General features: G+C 37.6%; 1 protein-coding gene across 5 annotated transcripts in view; it reads right to left on the reverse strand.

Annotated features, from left to right (window-relative positions):
* The window catches only part of TBC1D19 (TBC1 domain family member 19), a 147826-nt gene extending 124839 nt beyond the window's left edge, over positions 1–22987 (reverse strand). Inside the window, exon 1 of one of the 5 annotated variants that reach the window (XM_044767663.2) lies at positions 22695–22987. In XM_044767663.2, coding sequence (XP_044623598.1) covers positions 22695–22793 — 99 coding nt within the window. In that variant the 5' untranslated portion in view covers positions 22794–22987. Of the gene's footprint in view, positions 1–22429; positions 22568–22694 lie in introns of those variants that run through there. The other 4 variants (XM_044767664.2, XM_044767666.2, XM_044767665.2 and 1 more) reach the window with 4 other exon arrangements.

Below are 22987 nucleotides of genomic sequence, written 5' to 3' on the forward strand. Positions count from 1 at the left end.
TGGATCACTGCAACAGCTTCTGAACTGGACAGCTTGGCACCTTATTTAAATTGCAACTACCCCCCGCTTAGCATTCTCACGTCCCCTTCTTCTGTTTTTTCTACTTTCTTAGCATTTATAACCTCCTAATATACCGTATGATTAACTTATTACCTTGTTTACTGGTACGGTGTCTATGGCCCCACACCAGCAGGGGCAAGCTTCACTACGGCAGGTATCTGTCTTTTTGTTCCCTGCTGTACCCCAAGTGCCTAGAATAGTTACTTTCACACAGCAGGTGCTCAATAAATGTTTATTGAATAAATCAACCAATTTCTCCCTTTTCCAATCCACCCTTCAGCGTTTTCTTCCTAAAACATAAATCTTTCCTGTCTATGGAGCTCCACAGCACACACAAGAAGTCTACATTTTTCAACAGGGCACACCTGGCCCTTCACAAGGTAGGCCAACTTAGCTCTCCAAATTCATCAGCTGCTCCTCCACCAAGCTAACAACATGCTCTCTTTCCTCACACCTCCCCACCCCACACACCCTACTCGCTAGTCACAGTGATCTATAGTCACTGGTCCCCTAGTTGTCAAATATTTTAAGGGTTGGAATCCTTTTGTTCATGCTGTTTCTTCAGATGCAAGTGGCCCCTTACTGCCTTGGCAAATACCTACCAGCTTCCAAGACATCCCTCAAATATCACTCCTTTCCCACACCCCCCACCTCCATCTTGCCTGCAAAGAAAGTACACTCTGTTCCTCTGTTAGAGCACTCATTAGATTATACTGTAATTTTCAGTTCACCTATTTCTCTTTTTGACTCTTAAATTCAAAGGCAAAGACCATGTCTTCTTCATTTCCACATCCCAAGTATTAACCTGGCATTAATTGTTGCTTAACAAAATTATTTGACCAAACCATGTTCTATCTTTTTAATGAATTTTCCCCCAAAGTAAGCAAGGAACTTTATAAAAATTATTTTTAACTGAAGAGACTGGTTTCCAGTCTGTTATTCTTAGGATTTTAAAAGCTGCAAAATCCTGCTCATTATTCAAAAATACCAAGGCAAAAGGAAACAGGTTTTCTTTTACTAAGCCAGTATTTGGAAATGCTTCAGGGGTAGCACCATTTAAAGAATTTCAAGGGAAAAAACTGGATATTCCTTCTAAATATTTTCAATACTTCAAGGTTGCTAGGCCTCCTAGATATACTTTTTTATATCAAAGGCAAACCAAATTCACTAATCATCTATGCTAATTATAAAAATCTTGAGAAATTTGAAAATCAAAAGCAGGACATGACAGGAGGACAATATGGTAAGGTACAGCAGTTCTCAAACATGTTTTAGTAGCATAAACGAAATCTGAACCCTGTCAGGAACCCTACTATATAAAACACATTTAAGGTGACATTACTAGACAACGAGAACAATAAGTCTTTTCTCATTGACTAAGTTACAATAAACATTAAAAAGGTACAGCTTTATTCTGATATAGCCTCAATATCCAAATTATTTTTGCACTTTGTTTTGGTTGCTCAATATAAAGAAAAATCTTGATTCACAGAGATAAATTCGCATTTTTAATAGCCTTCCTGGCAATCTCAGCACATTCCCAAATTTAACTGCTATGGGAAATCAAAAGAGAAGTAGTTGGAAATTTTTATTGAGGAGACAAATCACTAAAATTATTTGTCATAAGTACAAAAATTAGATAAAGAGCTTCTAATACTTATAACAGCTAAAACTCTGCATACCATGGTATTACTACCACATGACGTGTTACTGGCTCACTCGTCCCACATCTAGCATTACACGGTGATGGGAGCTCGTGTTGAGCAGATGCACCTGCACTCTGCCTGGCCAACACCAAGCACTGCATACGCCCTGCAGTAGTATCCTCACTTGTACAACATACTATGAACGGACATGCACAAGCCCAAATATTTTGAAAGACCAGTTCAGAATTATATCCTTCCTCATCAATGACACATTTGTAAGTGTCCCAAATAACGCATTTGAAAGTTTCTTTTTTGTTTTTAAGATTGGCACCGGAGCTAACATCTGTTGCCAATCTTATTTTTATTTATTTATTTATTTTCCTTCTTCTTCTCCCCAAAGCCCCCCAGTACACAGTTGCATATTCTAGTTGTGAGTGCCTCTGGTTGTGCTGTGTGGGACACCACCTTAATATGGTGGTGCCATGTCCACACCCAGGATCCAAACCAGCAAAACCCTGGGCCACCAAAGCGGAGCGTGCGAACTTAACCACTCATCCATGGGGCTGGCCCCTTAAAGAGTGCTATTTCTTAATATAATTTTTAAATTAAATATTTTTAAATGAATAGAACACTTTCAGAATCGTTGACTATAACAGAGCATAGTTTTAAAACCACTTGGGACTAAATGAGAATGGGTTTTGGCATCAAAAGACCTAGAATCATCTCTCAGCCTTATTTATTATCTTGATCAAGTCACTTAACCTCTCTGGATCTCAATTTTCTTCCTTATTTAATAGGGAAAATAATACCTAAACTAGGTTATTGTGAGACTCAAACGAAAATATTTTCAAAGTTATTTTTAGGCTGTGAAGTCCAATATAAGTTAAAGTTATGTTATAAAATACAAGATGTGCCAGACGGCAATGGACTAAACATAAAAGATTGGCAGGGAAGGAGTTGTTGGAGGTAGAGGTTTTTAAAATATCTACAACAAAAGTTAGGCCTTCTTTTCAACAAAATGCCTCTAGCTCACTATAAAAGCGGTAAAGAATATAATCAAAAATATAATCCAGCAAGAGAGTGTACAGTACATTCCTAGTCATGGCCCTGCATATATCCTTCACTCAGTCATTTATGTTGACATTTCTGACATCCTCTATGATTCTATACTCTAAAAACACAAGATCATCTCCACCCCTACTCCCCCAACACACACACACACACACATACACATGAATCCAGTTGCTTTCTACTCCCACCAGAACAGTCTGAATCCAAAGCACTGGACACTGGCAGTCTTAAGTTTCTAAACTTGGAGAGTAAAGGAAACTGGAGAAGCAAAGTGGCTGAAGTCACAGATGGATCAAAGAAGCTTGGAGGTAAACTGAGGCTAAATACTCCATGAAGTACAAACCAGGGCACAGGAAGATCTACAAAAATGGTTCCAAGGATCATTGAATTCCCTCCTCGCTATGCCACCATGCTAATCCTGGACTTTATCTTTCCGTGCCTGAAGAATCACAGAATTTCAAGGTTAGAGGGGCCTATAGAGTTCTTCTAGGTTAACTACCCATTTAATGACTGACTCTCCTCTCCAAGTGATTTGCTAGCTTAGAAACTGTAACTCAGACACTCTAGAAACTCACTACATCCCTACCTTAGCCAATTCCATCTTTGAATTATTCTGCTAGAAAATTCTTTATTATGAGCTAAAATTGATTCCCCTTAACATCTGCCACCATCATGATCCCCACCGCACCCCAAGGTCACAGAAAATAAGTTTTATCCACATGAGGGACTCTCAAATATTTGAAGAGAACTACTGTGTCTTCCCTAAAAGCTTCTCTTTTCAAGGTCACATATATTTCCAGGTTCTCCAGGTTCTCTTCATATGACAGATTCTTCTTACCACCCTGGCCATTCTTCTCTGAGCAAAGTCCAGTCCAACTTGTCCTCTACTGGAGTAACTTCCTAAGTGACCTCTCTACTTCACTCATTCCACTAGGCCATTGATTCTCAAATTTTAAAGTCTCAGGACCCTCACTTTCTTAAAAATTATTGAGGATCTCAAAGTACTTCTGTTTATGTGGATTATATCTACTGGTATTTCCAACATTAGAAGTTAATACAGAAAAAATTAAACCTATTTGTTTATTAGTATGGCAGTTCTTCAAAAACTTAAAAATTGAGTTACCATATGATCCAGCAATTCTAATTCTGGGTAGATACTCAAAAGAACTGAAAGCAGGAACTTGAAGATTTATTTGTACACTCAAGTTCACAGCAACATTATTCACATTAGCTAAAATGTGGAAGCAACACAAGTATTCAGACAAATGAATGGATAAACAAAATGTGGTAAGGACATACAATGGAATAGTACTCAGCTTTAAAAAAACCTAACACATCTACAACATAGATGAACCTTGAGGACATTATGCTAAGTGAAATAAGCCAGTCACAAAAAGACAAATACTGTATGACTCCACTTGTATGAGGAACCTAGAGTAGTCAAATTCACAAAGACAGAAAGTAAAATGGTGGTGCCAGGGGCAAAGGGGAGGAGGGAATGTGGAGTTACTGTTTAATGGGTAAAGAGTTTCAGTTTGGGATGATGAAAAAGTTCTGGAGATGGATGGTGGTGATGGCTGCACAACAATGTGAATAAACTCAATGCCACTGAACTGTACACTTACAAATGGTTAAAATGGTACCTTTTATGTATATTTTACCACAATGAAAATTATTTATTGATTCTTTAGAAATAATATAAACTCATTACATATTAACTTAAGATAATTTTTATCTAAAAGAACTGTGTTTTCAGGGAAAAAAATAGTGAGAAAAAAGAGGCATTGTTTTACAGTTTTGCAAATCTCTGATGTTTGGCTTAGAAGATAGGTGGATTCGTCAACCTGCTGTGCTATTACATCCGTAGCATTATGTTGTTTTTATTGATGCATATGAAGCAAATCAGTGTCACACAGACAGGTAACTGGAAAAGGGAAGGGTATTGTAATATCCTTTTCAGACATTGTGGATACTTTCCTTTAATGGTATATCAATATTTGACAAGTAGTAGTTTCCTAAAGATTAGTTGTAATGTGGAATCTGAACAATAAACTTTTCATACTTTATTACATAAACTTGTATACATCTGCCTTGCATTTTGAATCAATCTTCTACCTATACATGATTTTGTAACATTATGCTCTGATCATTTCGAATATATTGATTAACTAAGTGATGCAGTGGACACATTTCATTAAACAATATCAAAAAGTAACATTCATTTAACTTCACCAACAATATCATCAGAAAAGTCTTTAAGCATTGGGCCACCAAGTTCACAGTGGTGAATACAAGTTTTCCAGAATCTAAATTTTATTTAAAGCTTGAATTTTATCATTGGCAACACACACAAGTTTTCCTTGGGGTGATAGGCTCACTTTGCTCATTTTAGAGAAAATATCTGCCAAATACCCAAGTCTGAATAACAACAGTTTGTCAATTGCTCTTTCAAGTAAAAATGGTGTTTTACTAAAGAAAAAAAGCAATTCAGCTCGTACGTAACTCAATTAATCGTAGGAGTGCTTTTACTCTAGATAATCATCTTATTTCAATATACAGCAGAAGTGCCTTATGCACACTTTCCATTTCCTCAAGTAGAATATTAAAAATCTGTGTATTCAAGGAATGAGATTTAATAAAATTAATAATTGTTTACCGTTTCATCACAGACCCTCAAGTGAAACCAGCTTTTTATTTTCTTACTGTGAATGTGTGGTGGTGAACAATACAATGACTACTAGTACAGTTTGATACCATTTCCTGATTTGTGCTAAGATACTAGCAGCTAAACCCATCATCATTGCTTTTATACCATCAGTGCAAACAGCAGCATAATGAATTTTTTTAAAAAGATTCTTTATATTATATAAAATAGTTTTGACCTGAAAGATCTTAGAGACCACTAAGAGTCCACAGACCATACTTCGAGAACCACTGCACTAGACTATAGGCTCTTTGAGGACAAGTATCTTTCATCTCTCTACCCCAAGATCCAGCACAATAGCTATCACATAGTAAGAACTTCATAAATGTGTTTTCAATAAATGCACTTGCACTAAAGAGTCTTTAGACCCACACCTGCAAAATCCCATGAGAAACACATGATGAATAAGACAGTGTCCTTGTTCTCTGAAATTTTTAGCCCAGAAACAAAGACAGCCAAAAAACAACTAACTCCGTTATAAGAAAGAAAATATGTTATAACAGAGGCATCATCCATAGAGAAAGGAACAATTCTAATTGAAGAAAGTGGAAAAGAGGAGCTAAGCAGTATAGGCTGAGTGGACAGACTAGGCAACGGCACGGGAATGTTCTTGTGCACTGTCAGTTTGTGGAATAGCAAAAGTTCCAGTGGAATGTAGGCAGCAATAAGGTGGAGGAGGAGGCTGGAACACTCTCCCCTATTCCTATCTACCCTGCTCACCAGGGACAGATTAAAGTTCCTAAAAACCACCTTCCTGTCATCACCCTCCTCATGATACAGATCTTCCTTGACTTACGATGGGGTTATATCCTGAGAAACCCAGTGTAAATTGAAAATATCATGAGTCAAAAATGCATTTAATACACCTAACCTACCAAACATCTTATCTTACCTAGCCTACCTTAAACACACTCGGAACACTTACATTAGCCTACAGTTGGGCAAAATCATCTAACACAAAGCCTATTTTATAATAAAGTGCTGCATATCTCATGTAATTTATTGAATGCTGTACTGAAAATGAAAAACAGAATGGTTGTTTGGGTACAGAATGGTTGAAAGTATATTGATTATTTACTCGCATGATCACGTGGCTGATGGGGAGCTTCGGTTCACTGTTGCTGCCTGGCAGGACGAGAGAGTACTGTACCACAAAGCACTAGCCCAGGAAAAGATTGAAATTCAAAAATCAAAGTATACTTTCTACTAAATGTTGTCACTTTCATACCATTGTAAAATCAAAAAATCATAAGTCAAACCATTGTAAATCAAGGACCGCCTATACCCCAATAACCCCTCACTGCCTAGAGAAAAAAGGCGAATTCATCCCGGCATTAACAATCCCCTAAAAATCTAGTCTCACCCAGACTATATAATCTTATCTCTCTAGAAGTGCCGTACAACAGAAGCTGCTTCCTAGCCTTCTCGCCGTTCCCACACTGGGAAGTCACGCTCATCTTCCCACGTTGAGTGCTATGCAAGCCTTCCCCATCCCCAGCCATTTCCTTTCGGTATTATATTTATACCTTAGTATATGCCTATTCATTTACATTCTTCTTTCAATAATTAACTGAACACTTCCTATGTGCCAGTTGCTGGATATAAAAAGAAAAACAAGACACAGTCCTCCCTTACTCTTGAGGAACCCACAGTGTATTGAGGGATATAAACAAAAAGCTAATAGATAAGTGTGATGAAATAGGATACACGGCCCTTTCCCACATTAATGCCCAAACATTGTTATCATTAACATAATTATTTTGAACTTTGTCTAATTTCTCTCAAGAGCCCATCACCACCACAGAAGAGAGGCTCAATTAAAATATGTGGAATTAGTTACTCCCATTTCTTCCTAATACTTTTAGTTCTTTCTAAAACTATAGACCAGATTTGTTTCTGTAATCCTAGTAGTCCCAGTGGACATCCACTGTAGCCAGGAATGAGTTTTAGTTTCAAATTGGAAATTTTGGCTCTGGGCAAGCTGACCATGCCTTAGGCTCAGTCCGTGCTGTATAATTTGAGCTCTGCTCTGGTTTCTCTCACTTGAGGATGGATCCCTCACTGGCCTTCTTTTGCTGACGTCCCCAAGCTGACCTACTTCTCTGTCTTATCCCCCTTACTCCACATCTTTACTTCCTAGCCTCTTTCATAATATACTTTATGCCTGAAACAGACTTCAGTTCACATTTAGTAATTGATCTTTTCCCTGTCATTCCGACTCAGCCTTACCTAATTCAAGAACCTCCTCTAAGCAATTCAGTGTTGAAATAAAACATGAACATTTGCTTACACAAAGCAAATCCACATTTTAATGGTTATCTGATCCCTCAAGTACATAAATTCTATGGAAATAAGAGGTTTCTTATTTTGAAATCCTGAACACCATAATTCATTTCTTCACTGTCTTACTTTCCAGGATTAAAGGATACAACAGTAGCCAATGCAGATATGGGTAAGGATGATACCACTCCCTGGTTCACACCAAACACAATGAGAGTCCCTGAATTACTAATTTATATATCAACCGCAGTAGTCCAACCTGGAGCTTCCCCCTAGTCTATGCCAAATCCCACCATAGAAAGAAAAAAAAAACAACAAGATAGTAAGCTTTAATTATGGCACAGGCCTTTTGCTACCAATATACATTCTGTCTATCTATGCCTTCTAGAAAATATATTTAATTAAAATCTATTTAATGAAATCCATTTAATTTTCATTTCCCTAAAATAAATAAATTTCAGTTTCTTTTTTCCTTTTTATGATCTCTAAACTCTCTATACATGGTATGTATTTCTGTTAACGCTGAATAAAAAACAAATAATATTTGAGATATAATTTCATAAGTTTTTTGTAAGGGACACTAGCATTGAGATGCTCCGGGGTTCTAGACTTATGACAACATCCTATCAGTTATATTATTCCTTCTCTCTCCAAAGCCTATCTTCTTTCAGGTTCCTTCCTTTCACAATTCGATTATTTATAATAACACTCTGAGCAACAAGACTTATTAAACACTTAATGAAAGGGAAATAACATTTGAGGTTTTATACAAAATCCATTTCAAATACAAATAATGCATGATACAAAATAACAACACTGATTTGGTGCTAGACATCAAATTTGGAATTAGGCTATCACTCCAGTATCTAGAGGATGAGTGAGCAAATTCAACCTTAAGATACAGGTTGACTTCATAACAAAGTAACTCAGGAAAGGAAAACTCAAAAATAAAAAAACATAACCCCTTTCTAGAAACACAAAATTCCGTTATCACACTAAGATCTTAAAGAATTAAACTTCAATATATAAAAAGATATATTAAAATACAATAGATGTTTAATTATAATACTAAAAGAGAAGCATTAGTAGCAGGGAAAAATATCTAAGAATTATTTATATTTGGCTTTGAAATATTCTGTGTGATTTTATTTTTCTAATTAAGTTGAGCCACTATTCTAGCACTTTCTGAGTATACTCAAACAGACAAAATGGAGGCAGTTCAGAAAATGCTGGTGGTGGGAAAATGCCTTCCTGATTAAGTTTTTTAAATGTGACAAATAAACAGCCAGTTGTTTACAAATATATTATGGAGTTAGATCAAGATGTCATAGTAGGAAGAGCCTCTTCCCCAGACACATCAAACCACATACAGAACGACTACCACTGGGAATGACCTGAAGACTAGCAGAACAGCTTCCCCACAACTAAGGATATAAAGAAAAAGCCACCTCCAGAAGGGTAGGAGGGGCGGAGAAGCAGTCTAGTCAGGACCCACACCCCACCCCCGGGCACAGCGACACACAGGCGGAAGGGATACCACAGGCACAAGGACATCCCGGACAAGCGAGGGGTCTCAGCCCCACATGGGATCCCCAGCCTGGGCGACACGCACAGGAAGAGGAGCCCTCCTAACTCTGGCTTTGGAAACCAGTGGGGCTTCCGTTTGGGAGAGCTGGAGGGCTACAGGAAACCGAGACTTCCTTCTTAAAGGGCACACACAAACTCACTGGAGTCCCAGCACAGAGGCAGCAGTTTGAAAAGTGCCTGGGTTACACATGAGGGAGATTCACTGACTCAAATTTTAGGGCAGGTGCTGGAAGGGCAGGGATCTATTGGAACTTTCTCCGGGGATAAAAGCACTGGCCAGCAACATTTTTTTCACTCTCCTTTTACCTGCCTGGTGGGTACCATTCCTAACACTCCCTTTACCTTGCTAGCACCATTTGCCCCCGCCCCCACCACCCAGTGCTCCCCTGTAGACCTGCTCTGGCCGGCACCCCTCCAAAGCAGCTCCTGCCTGTGAGCACCAGCTCCACACACCAGCACACCCATGCAACTGTGGCCCAGGCACAACAGGAGGACACACACAGCCTACACAGGGACACACCTGGAGATCCTGGCTGTGGTGACCAGGGGGGATTGCACTGTTAGACCCCACAGGACACCGTCTACATAAGGCCACCCCTTCAAGACCAGGAGGTGTAGCTGATCTACCTAATACATAGAAACAAACACAGAGAACTAGGCAAAATGAAGAGACAGAGAAATATCTTTAAATGAAAGAACAAGCTAAAACCTCAGAAAAAGAACTAAACAAAATGGAGACAAGCAATCTAGCAGATAAAGAGTTCAAAGCAATGGTTACAAAGATACTCACCAAACTCAGGAGAAGAATAGATGAATGCAGTGAAAACTTCAACAAACAGATAGAAAATATAAAGAAGAACCAGCCAGAACTGAAGAATACAATAACTGAAATGAAAAATACACTCGAGGAAATCAACAGCAGATTACATGATGCAGAAGAACAGATGAGCGATCTGGAGGAGAAGGGTAGTGGAAATCACCCAATCGGAACAGCAAAAAGAAAAAAGAATTTTAAAAAACAAGGATAGCATAAAGGACCCCTGGGACAGCATTAAGAATATTAACATTTACATTATAGAAGTCCCAGGAGGAGAAGCGAAAGAGAAAGGGACAGAAAACCTCTACAGTTTTTCAGACACAATGTCTGGCATTAAATAAAAATTTACTAGGCATGTAAACAGACAAAATCAGATGAACAAAAGCTAAGAAAAAAATAACACCATAAACAAAGATCCACACGTGATCTAGATATTGGTGTTAACTGAAAAGGATTTTAAAATAATTATGAGTTATATGTTTTTTAAAAAAGAAGGAAAAAATGGACAAAATAGATGAAAAGCAGATAATTTTACCTGAGAATTGCAATCAATAAAAAAGAATCATCTTGAAATTTTAGGACTGAAAAATACCCTATGTTAATAGGAGCTCATTAGATGAATTTACCAGGAAATACAAAAATAGCATCAAACAAGATTAATGAATTGGAAGAAGGTCAAAAGAAAATATCCAAACTGCAGCACAGTGAAAAAAAAAATTACAGAAAAGAGAAAAAGAGTGTTAGAGATAAGTGGGACTCAGTGAAAAATCTAATGTGTCTCAGTGTTGAAGTTTCAGAAAGACAGGAGAGAGAAAAGTGTGGCAGAATAAATATTTGAACAGATAATGACCAAGAATTTTCCCAAACTAGTGAAATCTTTAGTTTCAAGCCCAGATTTAAGAAGTCCCACAAACTCAAACCAGAATAAGTTAAACAATAATAATAATACAAACAATAGTAAGATACATCTTAACAAAACTACTGAAAACCAAAGAGACAGAAAATGTTCAAAGCAGCCAGGTGCGAGTGGAGGACATACATTCAGTGGTCAACAAAAGGACTGATGGCTGACTTCACAACAGAAAACAAAGAGGCCAGGAGACAATGAAAGGTCTTAACACACTGAAAACAATTACTGCCAACTTTGAAATCTTAATGCAGAAAAAAAATCCCTCAAAAGTGAAGATGAAATAAAGACATCATCAGGCAAATAAAACTGAGGAATCTGTGAGCAGGAATCTTGCACTAAAAGAAATACTGGGAAGAGTCCCATGGTAGAAGAGAAATAATCCCAGTGGAAAGGTGGAAATGTAGGAGGAACGACAAGAAACAAAAAAGACAAAAATGTGGTTAAAAATGAGTAAATACTGACTAAATATTGATGCTACAAAACAGTAATAACAATGTCTTGCGGGGTTTAAAATATACATAAAATGCATGACAAAAATAACACAAAAGAGGTATAAATGAGTAGTGTTCTAAGCTCAAGCATTACAAGGAAATAGTAAAAGTAATAAGTTATGACTATAATTCATCAAGAATAGATGCTGTAACCTCTAGGGTAGCTACCTAAAGAACAGTCAAACAATGTGTAACTGTCACATTAACGGAGAGGAAAACAGAATAACAACAATATTTGAATAATCCAAAAGAAGGCAAGAAACGAGAGAAAACAGACTATGAAGCAAATAGATCAAATAAAAAAACAAATTTTAAGACCAGAAATATGAAACCAAATATATCAGTAAATTCCTAAATGTAAATAGACTAAATAATACAATTAAAAGACTGATTGTCAGGCTAGATTTAAAAAACAACTATACGATTGACAAGAGATTTTCACATATTGAGGTATATGGGATAACTATTTGAGTTCAAAACTGATTTGGCTTGAACTAAAAAGCCTGACTTATGGCCTATCAAACATACATTGCACATCTGCTTAACCATTAAAGTAAAGAATGCACTCTCTTAAGAGAAGAACGCATACTTCCCCTCCTATGCCCTATTGGTAACACTGTATTGGTAATGCCTGGATTAGTCCCTTTCCTGACATCATAGTCACGTTGACCTGCTAATGTGCAACTGAATACCTCTTTGAAATTTTGATGACAATGTCTCTTGGGTGTGTTTAATGTATGTTCTTTGTCCTGCAAAGATAGAAGAGTACTGAAAACCATGCTTCCCGAGAACTCCTTCTAAGGCCTTCTTGGTTATAATCCTCACTCTGGCTCATAATAAACTCACCCCAGTTCTGATTTATAGATTGGTTATGGATTATTTATGTCAACACAATGCTGATACTTTCAAGAAACAGGCATTAAATATAGTCACAGAAAGAGTGAAAATTAAAGGATGGAGAGAGTCACACCATGCCACTCCTCACTGTAACCCTGGGCCAATTTAGAGCCAGTTTGAACAGACCTCCAACTCTGACCAACAAAAATGACTAAGGATCGTCTTTCAGAAAAACTGCAAAGTCACGCAGGCAGGGCATGCGCAAAACAAGAAATCATGATCTGAAATGACCTCAGAACCAAAGATCCTCCTTCTCATGAAACCCAAGGACTGGGACACGACTGGAACTTGAAAGCTGGACTCTTATCAGAAGCGAGGGGTCCCACATTCAGGAGGATCTGCTGTTAAAATTCTTTCTCTACCGCGTGCAACATGTTTAGAACCCTGTCATAAATGTTTTGAACCTCACCATAAATACCTGAAGCCCACCAATCAAAACCTGTCCCACCAGCGTTTCCGAGTGCCAGCCTGTGCTCCCTAATCTCTTAAATTTCGTCCCAAATCCTGAATCGGGGAGACAGATCTGAGGGCACACGCCCCCGATCTCCCTGGAGATGGATCTCGCAGAATAAAAAACTGATTTCTCCCCTCAAAGGCTGGTGCCATAGTTAATTGGCTTGTGTATGCACATTGGGCAGGGAACCCCAATTTTGGCTGGCAACACTAACCAAAGAAAGCTGGTACAGCTATACTAACATCCTAACATCAAACAAAACAAAGTTTAAGGCAAGAACCTTATTAGAGATACAGAAGGACATTTCATAATGATTAAGGGGTTAATCCATCAGGAAAATATCACAATATAAATCTGTATACAATCAATAAAATAGACTTAAAATATACAAAGCAAAATATTGAGAGAATTAAAAGAAATAAACAAAATATACAATCATGGTAAGAAACTTTAACATATTTCTTTCAATAGCTGACAAAACAAGCCTAAGAAAATCATTAAGATTATAGAAGAACTGAACAGCATAATTAACAACTAGACCTCAGTAACATAAAGGTAACTCGACCAAACAGTGACAGTATACACATTCTTTACAAGTGCACAGGGAACATTCAGCAAAATTGACTATATACTGGGTTACAAGGCAGGCCTCAACAATTTTAAAATACTTAATCAACCAGAGAATGTTCTCTGACAACATTGAAATTAAGCTGAAAGTCAATAACAAAAATATAAAAAGAATATCTCAACTGCTTGGAAATTAAGCAATGCACACTTCAGGATAACTCTTGGATGAAATAAAAAATCACAAAAACTATAAGGAAATATTTTGAACAAAAGGATAATGAAAATATGACCCTTTAAAACAGTGGGATGCAGTTAAAGTAGTGCTTGGGGGAAATTAGAGCCTCAAATGCATATTTTAGAAAAGAAGGCTTCAAATCTGACCTAAGCTTCCATGTCAAGAAACTAAAAAACAGAACAGCAAATCAATCCCAAAGAAAGTAGGAGGAAATTAAAATAAAGATATGATCCAAAATTAAGAGAAAATCAGCAAAGCCAAAACTGGTTTTTTGATGAGATTAATTAAATTGATAAACCCTAGCAAAAACTGTTGAAACACATACACACACACAAATTACCATTATCAGAAATTATAACAGACTTTTCAGACATTAAAAAGAAATAAAAGTTCATTATAAACAACTTTAGGCCAATGATTTATATCATTTAAATGAAATGAACAAATTCCATGAAAAACACAACTTATCAAAACTCTCATTAGAAGGAACAGAAAATCTGAATACTTCTCTACTTATTAAAATTGAATCTGTTATTGAAAGTCTTGCCAACACAGTATTGAAGAAGAAGAACAAAGTTGGAGGGCTGATACCACCCAACTTGAATTTAATATTAGGCTACAGAAATCAAGACAGAGTGGTAATAGTGAAAGAGTAGAAAAATAATTCAATGGAATAGAATACAGACCCAGAAATATCAACACAAATATACTCAACTGGTCTTTGACAAAAGAGCAAAGGTAGTTTAATGAAGCAAAGACAGTCTTTTCAACCAATTGTACTAGAAAAACTGGACTTCCATATGCAAAAAAAAGAATCTAGACATAGACCTCATACCACTCACAAAAATTAACTCAAAATGGATCACAGACTTAAAAGTAAAACCTAGAATTATAAGACTTCTAAAAGATAACACAGAAGTAAATCTAAGTGACCCTGGGTTTGGTGATTAATTTTTAGACACAACACCAAAAGCACGATCCATAAAAGAAAAAATTGATGTTAGATTTCATTAAAATTAAAAACTTCTCTGAGAAAGATACTGTTAAGAGAATGAAAAAACTAGCCACGGGTTGGGAGAAAATATTTGTAAAACACATAACTGATAAATGACTTATACCCAAAATATACAACAGATTCTTAAAACTCAACAATAAGAAAACATCCAATTAAAAAATAGGCAAAAGATCTGAACAGACATCTCACCAAAGAAGACATATGGAGAGCAAATAAACATATGAAAAGATGCTCAAGATCATATGTCATTAGGGGATTGCACATTAAAATGACACAACACACCTATTATAATGGCTACAATCTAAAACACTGGTAACACCAAATGTTGCCGAGGATTTGGAGCAACAGGAACTCTCATTCATTGCTGGCTGAGATGCAAGATGGTACAGCCACATTGGAAGAAAGTTGTCAGTTTCTAACAAAGGTAATCATAGTTTTACCACACAATCCAGCAATCATGCTCCTTGCTATTTACCCAAATGAGCTGAAAACTTATGTCTACACAAAAATCTACACAGGAATGTTTGTAACAGTTTTAGTCCTAAGTGGCAAAACCTGGAAGCAACCAAGATATCCTTCAACAAGGGAATGTATAAACAAACTGTGATACATCCACACAATAAAATATTATTCAGAAAAAAAAAGCTATCGAGCCACAAAAAGACATACAGGAACATAATGCACATTGATAAGTGAAAGAAGCCAGTTTGAAAAGGTTACATACTTTGATTCCAATTATATAACATTCTTAAAGGCAAAACTATAGAGACAGTAAAAAAAAAAAAATCATTGGTTGCCAGGGGCTTGGGAGGAGAGAAGGGAGGGACGAGTAGGTAGAAAACAAAGGATTTTTAGGACAGTGAAACTATACCTAAGATACTGGAATAGTGGATACATGACATTATACATTTGTTAAAATCCACAGAACTCTGCAACATAAAGAGTGAACCCTCATGTAAACTATAGACTTTATTTAATTATAATGTATCAATATTGTTTCAACAATTGTAACAAATGTACCACACTATGCAAGATGTTAATAATAGGGGAAACTGTGTGCAAAGGGAGAGGGGAGGTATGGAAACTCTGTACCTTTTCCTCAACTTTTCTGTAAACCTAAAACTATTCCAAAAAAATAAGTCTACTAATTTAAAAACAAAAACTTCCCCACAAAAAATCTGAGACACAGCCTTCATTGGAGAATTCTTCCAAACATTTAAGAAAGAAATACAATCTCATAAAACTCCTGCAGCAAATAGAAAATAAAAAGGGAAGGAACACTTCCCTACTCATTTTATCAGGCCAGTATAACCTTGATATAAAACTTGTCAAAGACATTATAAGAAAGGAAAATTACAGAACAATCTTTCTCATGGATACAGATGCAATCTTTAAACACTTATTATCGGAGATCTGCTAGTGCACAGGCTGTAGAAAACCAGTACAAGAAATGTCACTCTCATCCTAACAATGAGAAAAAGTGGTATAATCTAGAAAATCATAACTTTTGAACCCATCAGAAAACTGAAGTTGTAAGACAATCAATTGAACTGAATTGCAAAGAGTAACAACCCTCCCCAAGGACAAATGGGACTTGAAACTATTTCACCTGTGGCAGAGCACAGGCGGTAAAACAAGCTACCATATGAGCGAGTAAGCAGAAATCAGCTAAAATTTTAACTGCTATAGACTAGATGTGGGCTAGCTTAACAGTTTAGAATAACTGGGAACTCAAAACACAAGGAGAATTCAAACTCACTCACATGCTCTTGTCCCTGGGTCTCCACCAGGTGCCCACACAAAAGACTGGGGGCAGAGCAGGGAACTGAAGCGAGCCCATTCTCATGGCACAGGTACACAAGAAGGGATAGGGTGCCACTGCAGGACAAGCATAAAACCATGCCACCTTGTCCAAAGTCTCCTCTCATGTGAGAAAAGGCCTTAAACCTCTGGGAGAGAGTCAGAAACCATCCCACTCTGAAGACAAGGCAATAATTCACTGCTTCTGGTGGTGAGATAGATGCAAAACCCCTCTTCCTCATGGGAAGATAAGAAAACTCTCTTGGGCCCAGGATCCTACACCAGTACGAAGCAGAGGTAAGCCAGCACTAGTGGAAGGGCAGCAATCCTGCTTTCACCTAATAAATGCCACAGATACTAGGCAGAGTTTGTCTGCAAAAGGGAGAAGAGGAAGGAACACTGAGAAAGACTCACCCCCCAAGGCATGTGGACTGAAACAGGAGGAAGAGAATAGAGAACTCCTGTACCTACCATGAGTCTGAGACTGAGTAACAAACAGCAGACTACAGCTGAGGGAGGGACAAGAGCATGAAGAGAGACTTCCCTTGTGGGACAGCAAGCAGAGACTGAAGAAAGCTGAGGATGTAGCAGAAACAGTGAGAAAACTCCTCCAGTACCTCAGGACCCCTTCTAAGCAAAAATTTACAGCAGTCCACTGAATTTGAAGCCTGTGGTATGCTGAAGCTAATGACAGTAATAATAGAACTCAAACCTAGCTTGACTCCTGGCTGTATTGACTGAAGCCTCCACAATCAGTAAGGATAGAGAACAATTACACAAAATTATCAATCTACTTGACTTAATTGACATTTATAAAGCAGCAACAGTAGAATGTTCATGCTTTTCAAGTGCACATGGAACATTCAACAAGACAGAATTTATTGTGAGCTATAAAAGAAACTTCAACAAATTTAAAAGAATTGAAATTATAGAGATTATGTTCTTCGCCATAATGGAAATGAGCTAGAAATCACAGAAAGGCATCAGCAAAATCACCCAAAATTTGCAAACTAAACAACACATTTCTAAATAACTCATAAGTCAATAATAAAGTCACAGGAGAAATTGTTTTAAATTTTTAATTGAGTGAAAATGACAATAGAATATATCAGAATTCATGGGACCCACCTAAGGCAGGACATAGAGGAAAAGTGTAGCTTTACATTAGAAGAGAATACAAGTCTCAAATCAATTATCTAAATTTCTACCTAAGTGACCAGAAAAAAATTCAAATTAAATTCAAGGCAAGGAGAGTCACATAATAAAGAAAAATTAAGAGATTCAAAACAGAAAAACCTAAAAAAACCAATGAAAACAAGAGATAGTTCTTCGAAAAGATCAGTAAGATTGGTAACTCTCTAGCCAGACCAATCAAGAAAAAAGATAAAACACCTATTATAATATCAGAAATGAAAGAGGGGCTATCACCACAAATCCTACAGACATTGAAAAGAAAATAGGGGAATAATATAAACAACATTATGTGAATAAATTTGATAATGCAGATTAACTGCAACAATTTCTTGAACCATAAAAACTACCAAAGCTTATACAAGAGGAAATAGATAATCTGCATAGCCCTACATATATTTTAAAGTTTAAAATTTTATATAAAAATGTTCCCATAAAGAAAACTCCAGGCTCCAATGACTCTACTGGAGATTCTACCAAACCTTTAGGAGGAAATGATATTCACAAATTCTTCCAGAAAATAGAACAGGAGGGAAGACTTCCCAACTAATTTAATGAGATCAGCATTATCTGTTGTCAAAACCAGACAAAGATGTTTAAAACAAAAACTACAGGGGCCGGCACAGTGGCGCAGTGGTTAAGTTCACACGTTCCACTTCTTGGTAGCCTGGGATTTGCCGGTTCGGATCCCGGGTACGGACATGGCACTGCTTGGCAAAAGCCAGGCTGTGGTAGATGTCCCACATATAATGTAGAGGAAGATGGGCATGGATGTTAGCTCAACGCCAGTCTTTCTCAGCAAAAAGAGGAGGATTGGCAGTAGTTAGCTCAGGGCTAAACTTTCTCAAAAAAAGACAAAACAAAAAAAACTAAAAACCAGTATCTTCCATGAATATAGTCACAAAATCTTCAACAAAATATAAGCAAAATAAATAAAAAGGATAATGCATAACCAAGAGAAATTTCTCAGAAATGAAAAATTAATTCAACATTCAAAACCAATCAGTATTATTCACCATATCAAACATACTAAAAAGAAAAATCACATGAGCATCTCTACAGATACAAAATAAGTATTTATCAAAATTCAACATCCATTCAAAATAAAACTTTCAGAAAACCAGAAATAGAAGAAAGCTTCCTCAACCTAACAAAAAGCATCTATACAACATTGTACTAGAGGCACCAGTCAGTGCAATAAGGCAAGAAAAATAAATTAAAAGGCATACAAATTGGAAAGGAAGAAGTAAAACTGTGTTTATTTGCATATGATACACATAGTTGGAAAATCCTAAGCAATCTACCAAAAAGGTACTGTATCTAACGAGTAAGTTTAGCAAGGTCATGGGATATACAGTAAATATACAAATGCCAATTATATTTCTGTATACTAACAACAAACAATTGGAAATTGAAATGAGAAAAAAATCATGACTTATAATAGCATCAAAAACCACAAAATACTTAGGGGAAAATCTTAACAAAATAGGTGTAAGATTTCTATACTAAAACTATAAAACACTGACAAGAGAAAATTAAAAAGATATAAATAAATAGATAAATCATGTTCATCAGGCAGAAAATTCAATCAATTCTCCCCATATTGGTCTATAGAGTCAACATAATCCCAATGAAGTCCCAGCAAGTTGCTTTGTAGTAATTTACAAAATGACTCTACAATTTATATGGCAAAGCAAAGGACCTACAACAGCCAAAACAATTTTGAAAAGGGGGAACAAAGTTGGAGGACTACCTCTCTGATTTCAAGACTTACTATGAAGTTACAAAAATCAAAACACTATGGTATTGGCATAGTAATAGACAAATAGATCAATGGAACATTATTGGCAGCCAGAAATAGTCGTGTGTGTGTGTGTGTACACTAAATCAATTTTCAACAAAGGTGCCAAGGAAATTAGTGGAGAAAGGACAGTTTTGTCAACAAATAGGTACTGGAAATAGGTATGGTGCTCGACATCCATCTACCAAAAAAAAAAAAAAAGACATGCTGCACCATACAGAAAAATTAATTCAAAACGGATCATAGATCTAAATGCTAAAGTTACAACAATAAAACTTCTACAGCAAAACATAAGAGAAACCTTTTGAGACTCTGGGTTAGCAAAAGATTCTTAGGTAGGGCACAAAATCACACACCGTAAAAGAAGAAATTGATAAAAATGCATGTCATTTGAAATAGCCAGTTAGGAAAATGAAAAGATAAGCCACAGACTGGAAGAAAATACTTGCAAGACGTATATCTGATAAATTACTTTATATAGAATCCTTACAATTCAAGAATAAGAGAATAAACAAGACTATTTTTTTCCATGGGCAAAATTTCTGAACAGACCACTTCACCACAGAAGATGTAAACACATGATATGATGCTCAATATCTTTAGTCATTAGGGAAATGCAATTAAAGCCACAATAGAATATCATTACACTCCTACCAGAGGACTGTAATTAATAAATAAAAATTAATTAGGACTGGCCCCATGGCTGAGAGCTTAAGTTCACATGCTCCACTTCAAAAGCCCAGGGTTCACCGGTTCGAATCCTGGGCATGGACCTACACCCTGTTCATCAAGCCATGCTGTGGCAGCATCCCACATAGAGGAACAAGAGTGACTTACAACTAGGATATACAACTACGTACTGGGGCTTGAGGAGAGGGAAAAAAAGAAAGAAGAAGATTGGCGATAGATGTTAGCTCAGGGCCAATCTTCCTCACCAAAAAAAAGAAGAAGAAAAAAGCATTAAAAAATTAATTAAAAACTGACATCAAGTACAAGCAAGGATGCAGAACAGCTGGAACTCTCATAGTTGCTGGTGGAAATTCAAAATGATACAGCCACTTGGCCAGTTTGGCAGTTTCTTATAGAATTAAACATATGCTTACTAAAGAATTCAGCAATTCCACTCACAGGTATTTATTCAAGAGAAAAGAAAACAAATATTCAAACAAAAACGTATGCCAGAATGTGTATATCAGTTGTGCTCATAATCTCTGTAAACAGAAACAACCCACAACCCTACAATTGAAAATGACCAGCAACCAATGAACGGATAAATCAACATCCGCAAATCAATCAACGTGATACACCACATTAACATAATGAAGAATAAAAATCACATGATCATCTCAACAGACGCAGAGAAAGCATTTGACAAGATGCAGTATCCATTTGTGATAAAAAAAAAAAAAAACCTCTGAATAAAATGAGTATGGAAGGAAAGTACCCCAACATAATAAAGGCCATAGATGACAAACCCACAGCTAATATCATTCTCAACGGAGAAAAACTGAAAGCTATCCCTCTAAGAACGGGAAGATATTTGCAAACCACACATCTGATAAGGGGTTAATATCCAAAATATACAAAGAACTCATACATCTCAACAACAAAAAAACTAACAACCCAAATAAAAAACGGACAAAAGATCTGAATAGACATTTCTCCAAAAAATATATACAGATGGCCAACAGGCAGAGGAAAAGATGTTCAACATCAGTAATTATCAGGTAAATGCAAATGAGATATCACCTCACGCCCGTCAGAATGGCTATAATTAATAAGACAGGAAATAAGTATTGGAGAGGTTGTGGAGAAAAGGGAACTCTCATACACTGCTGGTGGGAGTGCAAACTGGTGCAGCCACTATGGAAAACAGTATGGAGATTACTCAGAAAATTAAGAATAGAACTACATATGATCCAGCTATTCCACCCCTAGGTATTTATCCAAAGAACATGAAAACACAAATGCAGAAAGGTATATGCACCCCTACGTTCATCACAGGATTATTTACAACAGCCAAGACCTGGAAGCAACCTAGGTGCCCATCAAGGGACAAATGGATAAAGAAGATGTGGTATATACACACGATGGAATACTACTCAGCCATAAGAAATTATGAAATCAGGCCATTTGTGACAACATGGATAGACCTTGAGGATATTATGCTGAGTGAAATAAGTCAGAGAGAGAAAGTCAAATACCATATGATCTCATAAGTGGAAGATAAAAACAATGACAAACAAATACAGAGACAGAGACTGGATTGGTGGTTACCAGAGGGGAAGGGGGGAGGGAGGAGGAAGACAGGGGTGACTAGGCACATGTGTGTCCTGCCGGATTTTAGTCTTTGGGTGGTGAACATGATGTAATCTACACAGAAATTGAAATATAATGAAGTACATCCAAAATTTACATAATGTTACAAACCAGTGTTACAGCAAAAAAAAAAAAAAATTTAATTAAACAAAACAAGAAAAGAAAATGCCCAGCAACCAAAAGATGGATAAACAAATTGTAGTACATCCAAACAATGAAATATTACTCAGCAATAAAAAGGAACAGCACTACTGAAATACCAACAACATGGAAGACTCTCAAAAGCCTTAGGCTAAATGACAGAAACACGGCACAAAAGTTTACATACCACATGATTCCATTTATATGACATTTACAGAAAAAGGCAAAGATCTCCTGGTCAATCTCTGCAGCCAAAGAACCCAGAACATTAGAAAATACTCAATAAATGCTGGATGGACAGATAGAGGGGGAATCATTGCAGGGAGGGTAGACGGCAAGAAGGTGACAAAAAGACGCGAAAGCAAAAAGCCACCGGGGGGAGGGGGGGGGCCCAAATCCACCCACAGGACGGAAAAAGGGAGTGAAGGCGTGGTCCAACCCACCTCCACTGATTTCAGCAGCCTAAAAAATCAGACCCTGTAAAGGACCCGAGGATGAAAGAACAGCCTGAGCGCGTCCCTGGCCTGAGGAAAGGCGTGATGCGCCCCGCCCTTCTTTAAAAATCTCCTGCCCCGCGCGCCGGGCCGAGCCGGCGGCGCTCCCCCCGGGAGGGAGATCTTCCGTGCGCCGGGGGGAGCTGGGGCGGAGGCGGGCTGCGGCGTAGCTGAGCGGGCCCGCGTCCTGCCCTCGCCGCTCGGCCCCACTTACCCAGGCCTGCCGTTCCAACTGGGCGTACAGGCTGGAGCCCTTGAGCTTCTGGACTATCTGGGCGATCACAAGCGACAGATCCGACTCCTCCTGCAACATTTCCCCTGCCCTAACCCGCCCAGCCGTGGGGACAGGCAGCCGGCGCGGAGACCACGGGCTACAAGGTCCAGCTCCGGGCCAGGGACACTTCCCCGGGACCTTGTTATGCCGGGACTCCTCCAGCGCGCGTTACTAGGCAACTGCCAGGCCGTGTGTCCATCCCTCTCTGGTCCCCCGCGCGCCTGGAGGGCCCC

Source organism: Equus asinus, chromosome 3 (assembly GCF_041296235.1).
Source record: "Equus asinus isolate D_3611 breed Donkey chromosome 3, EquAss-T2T_v2, whole genome shotgun sequence".
NCBI lineage: Eukaryota > Metazoa > Chordata > Mammalia > Perissodactyla > Equidae > Equus > Equus asinus.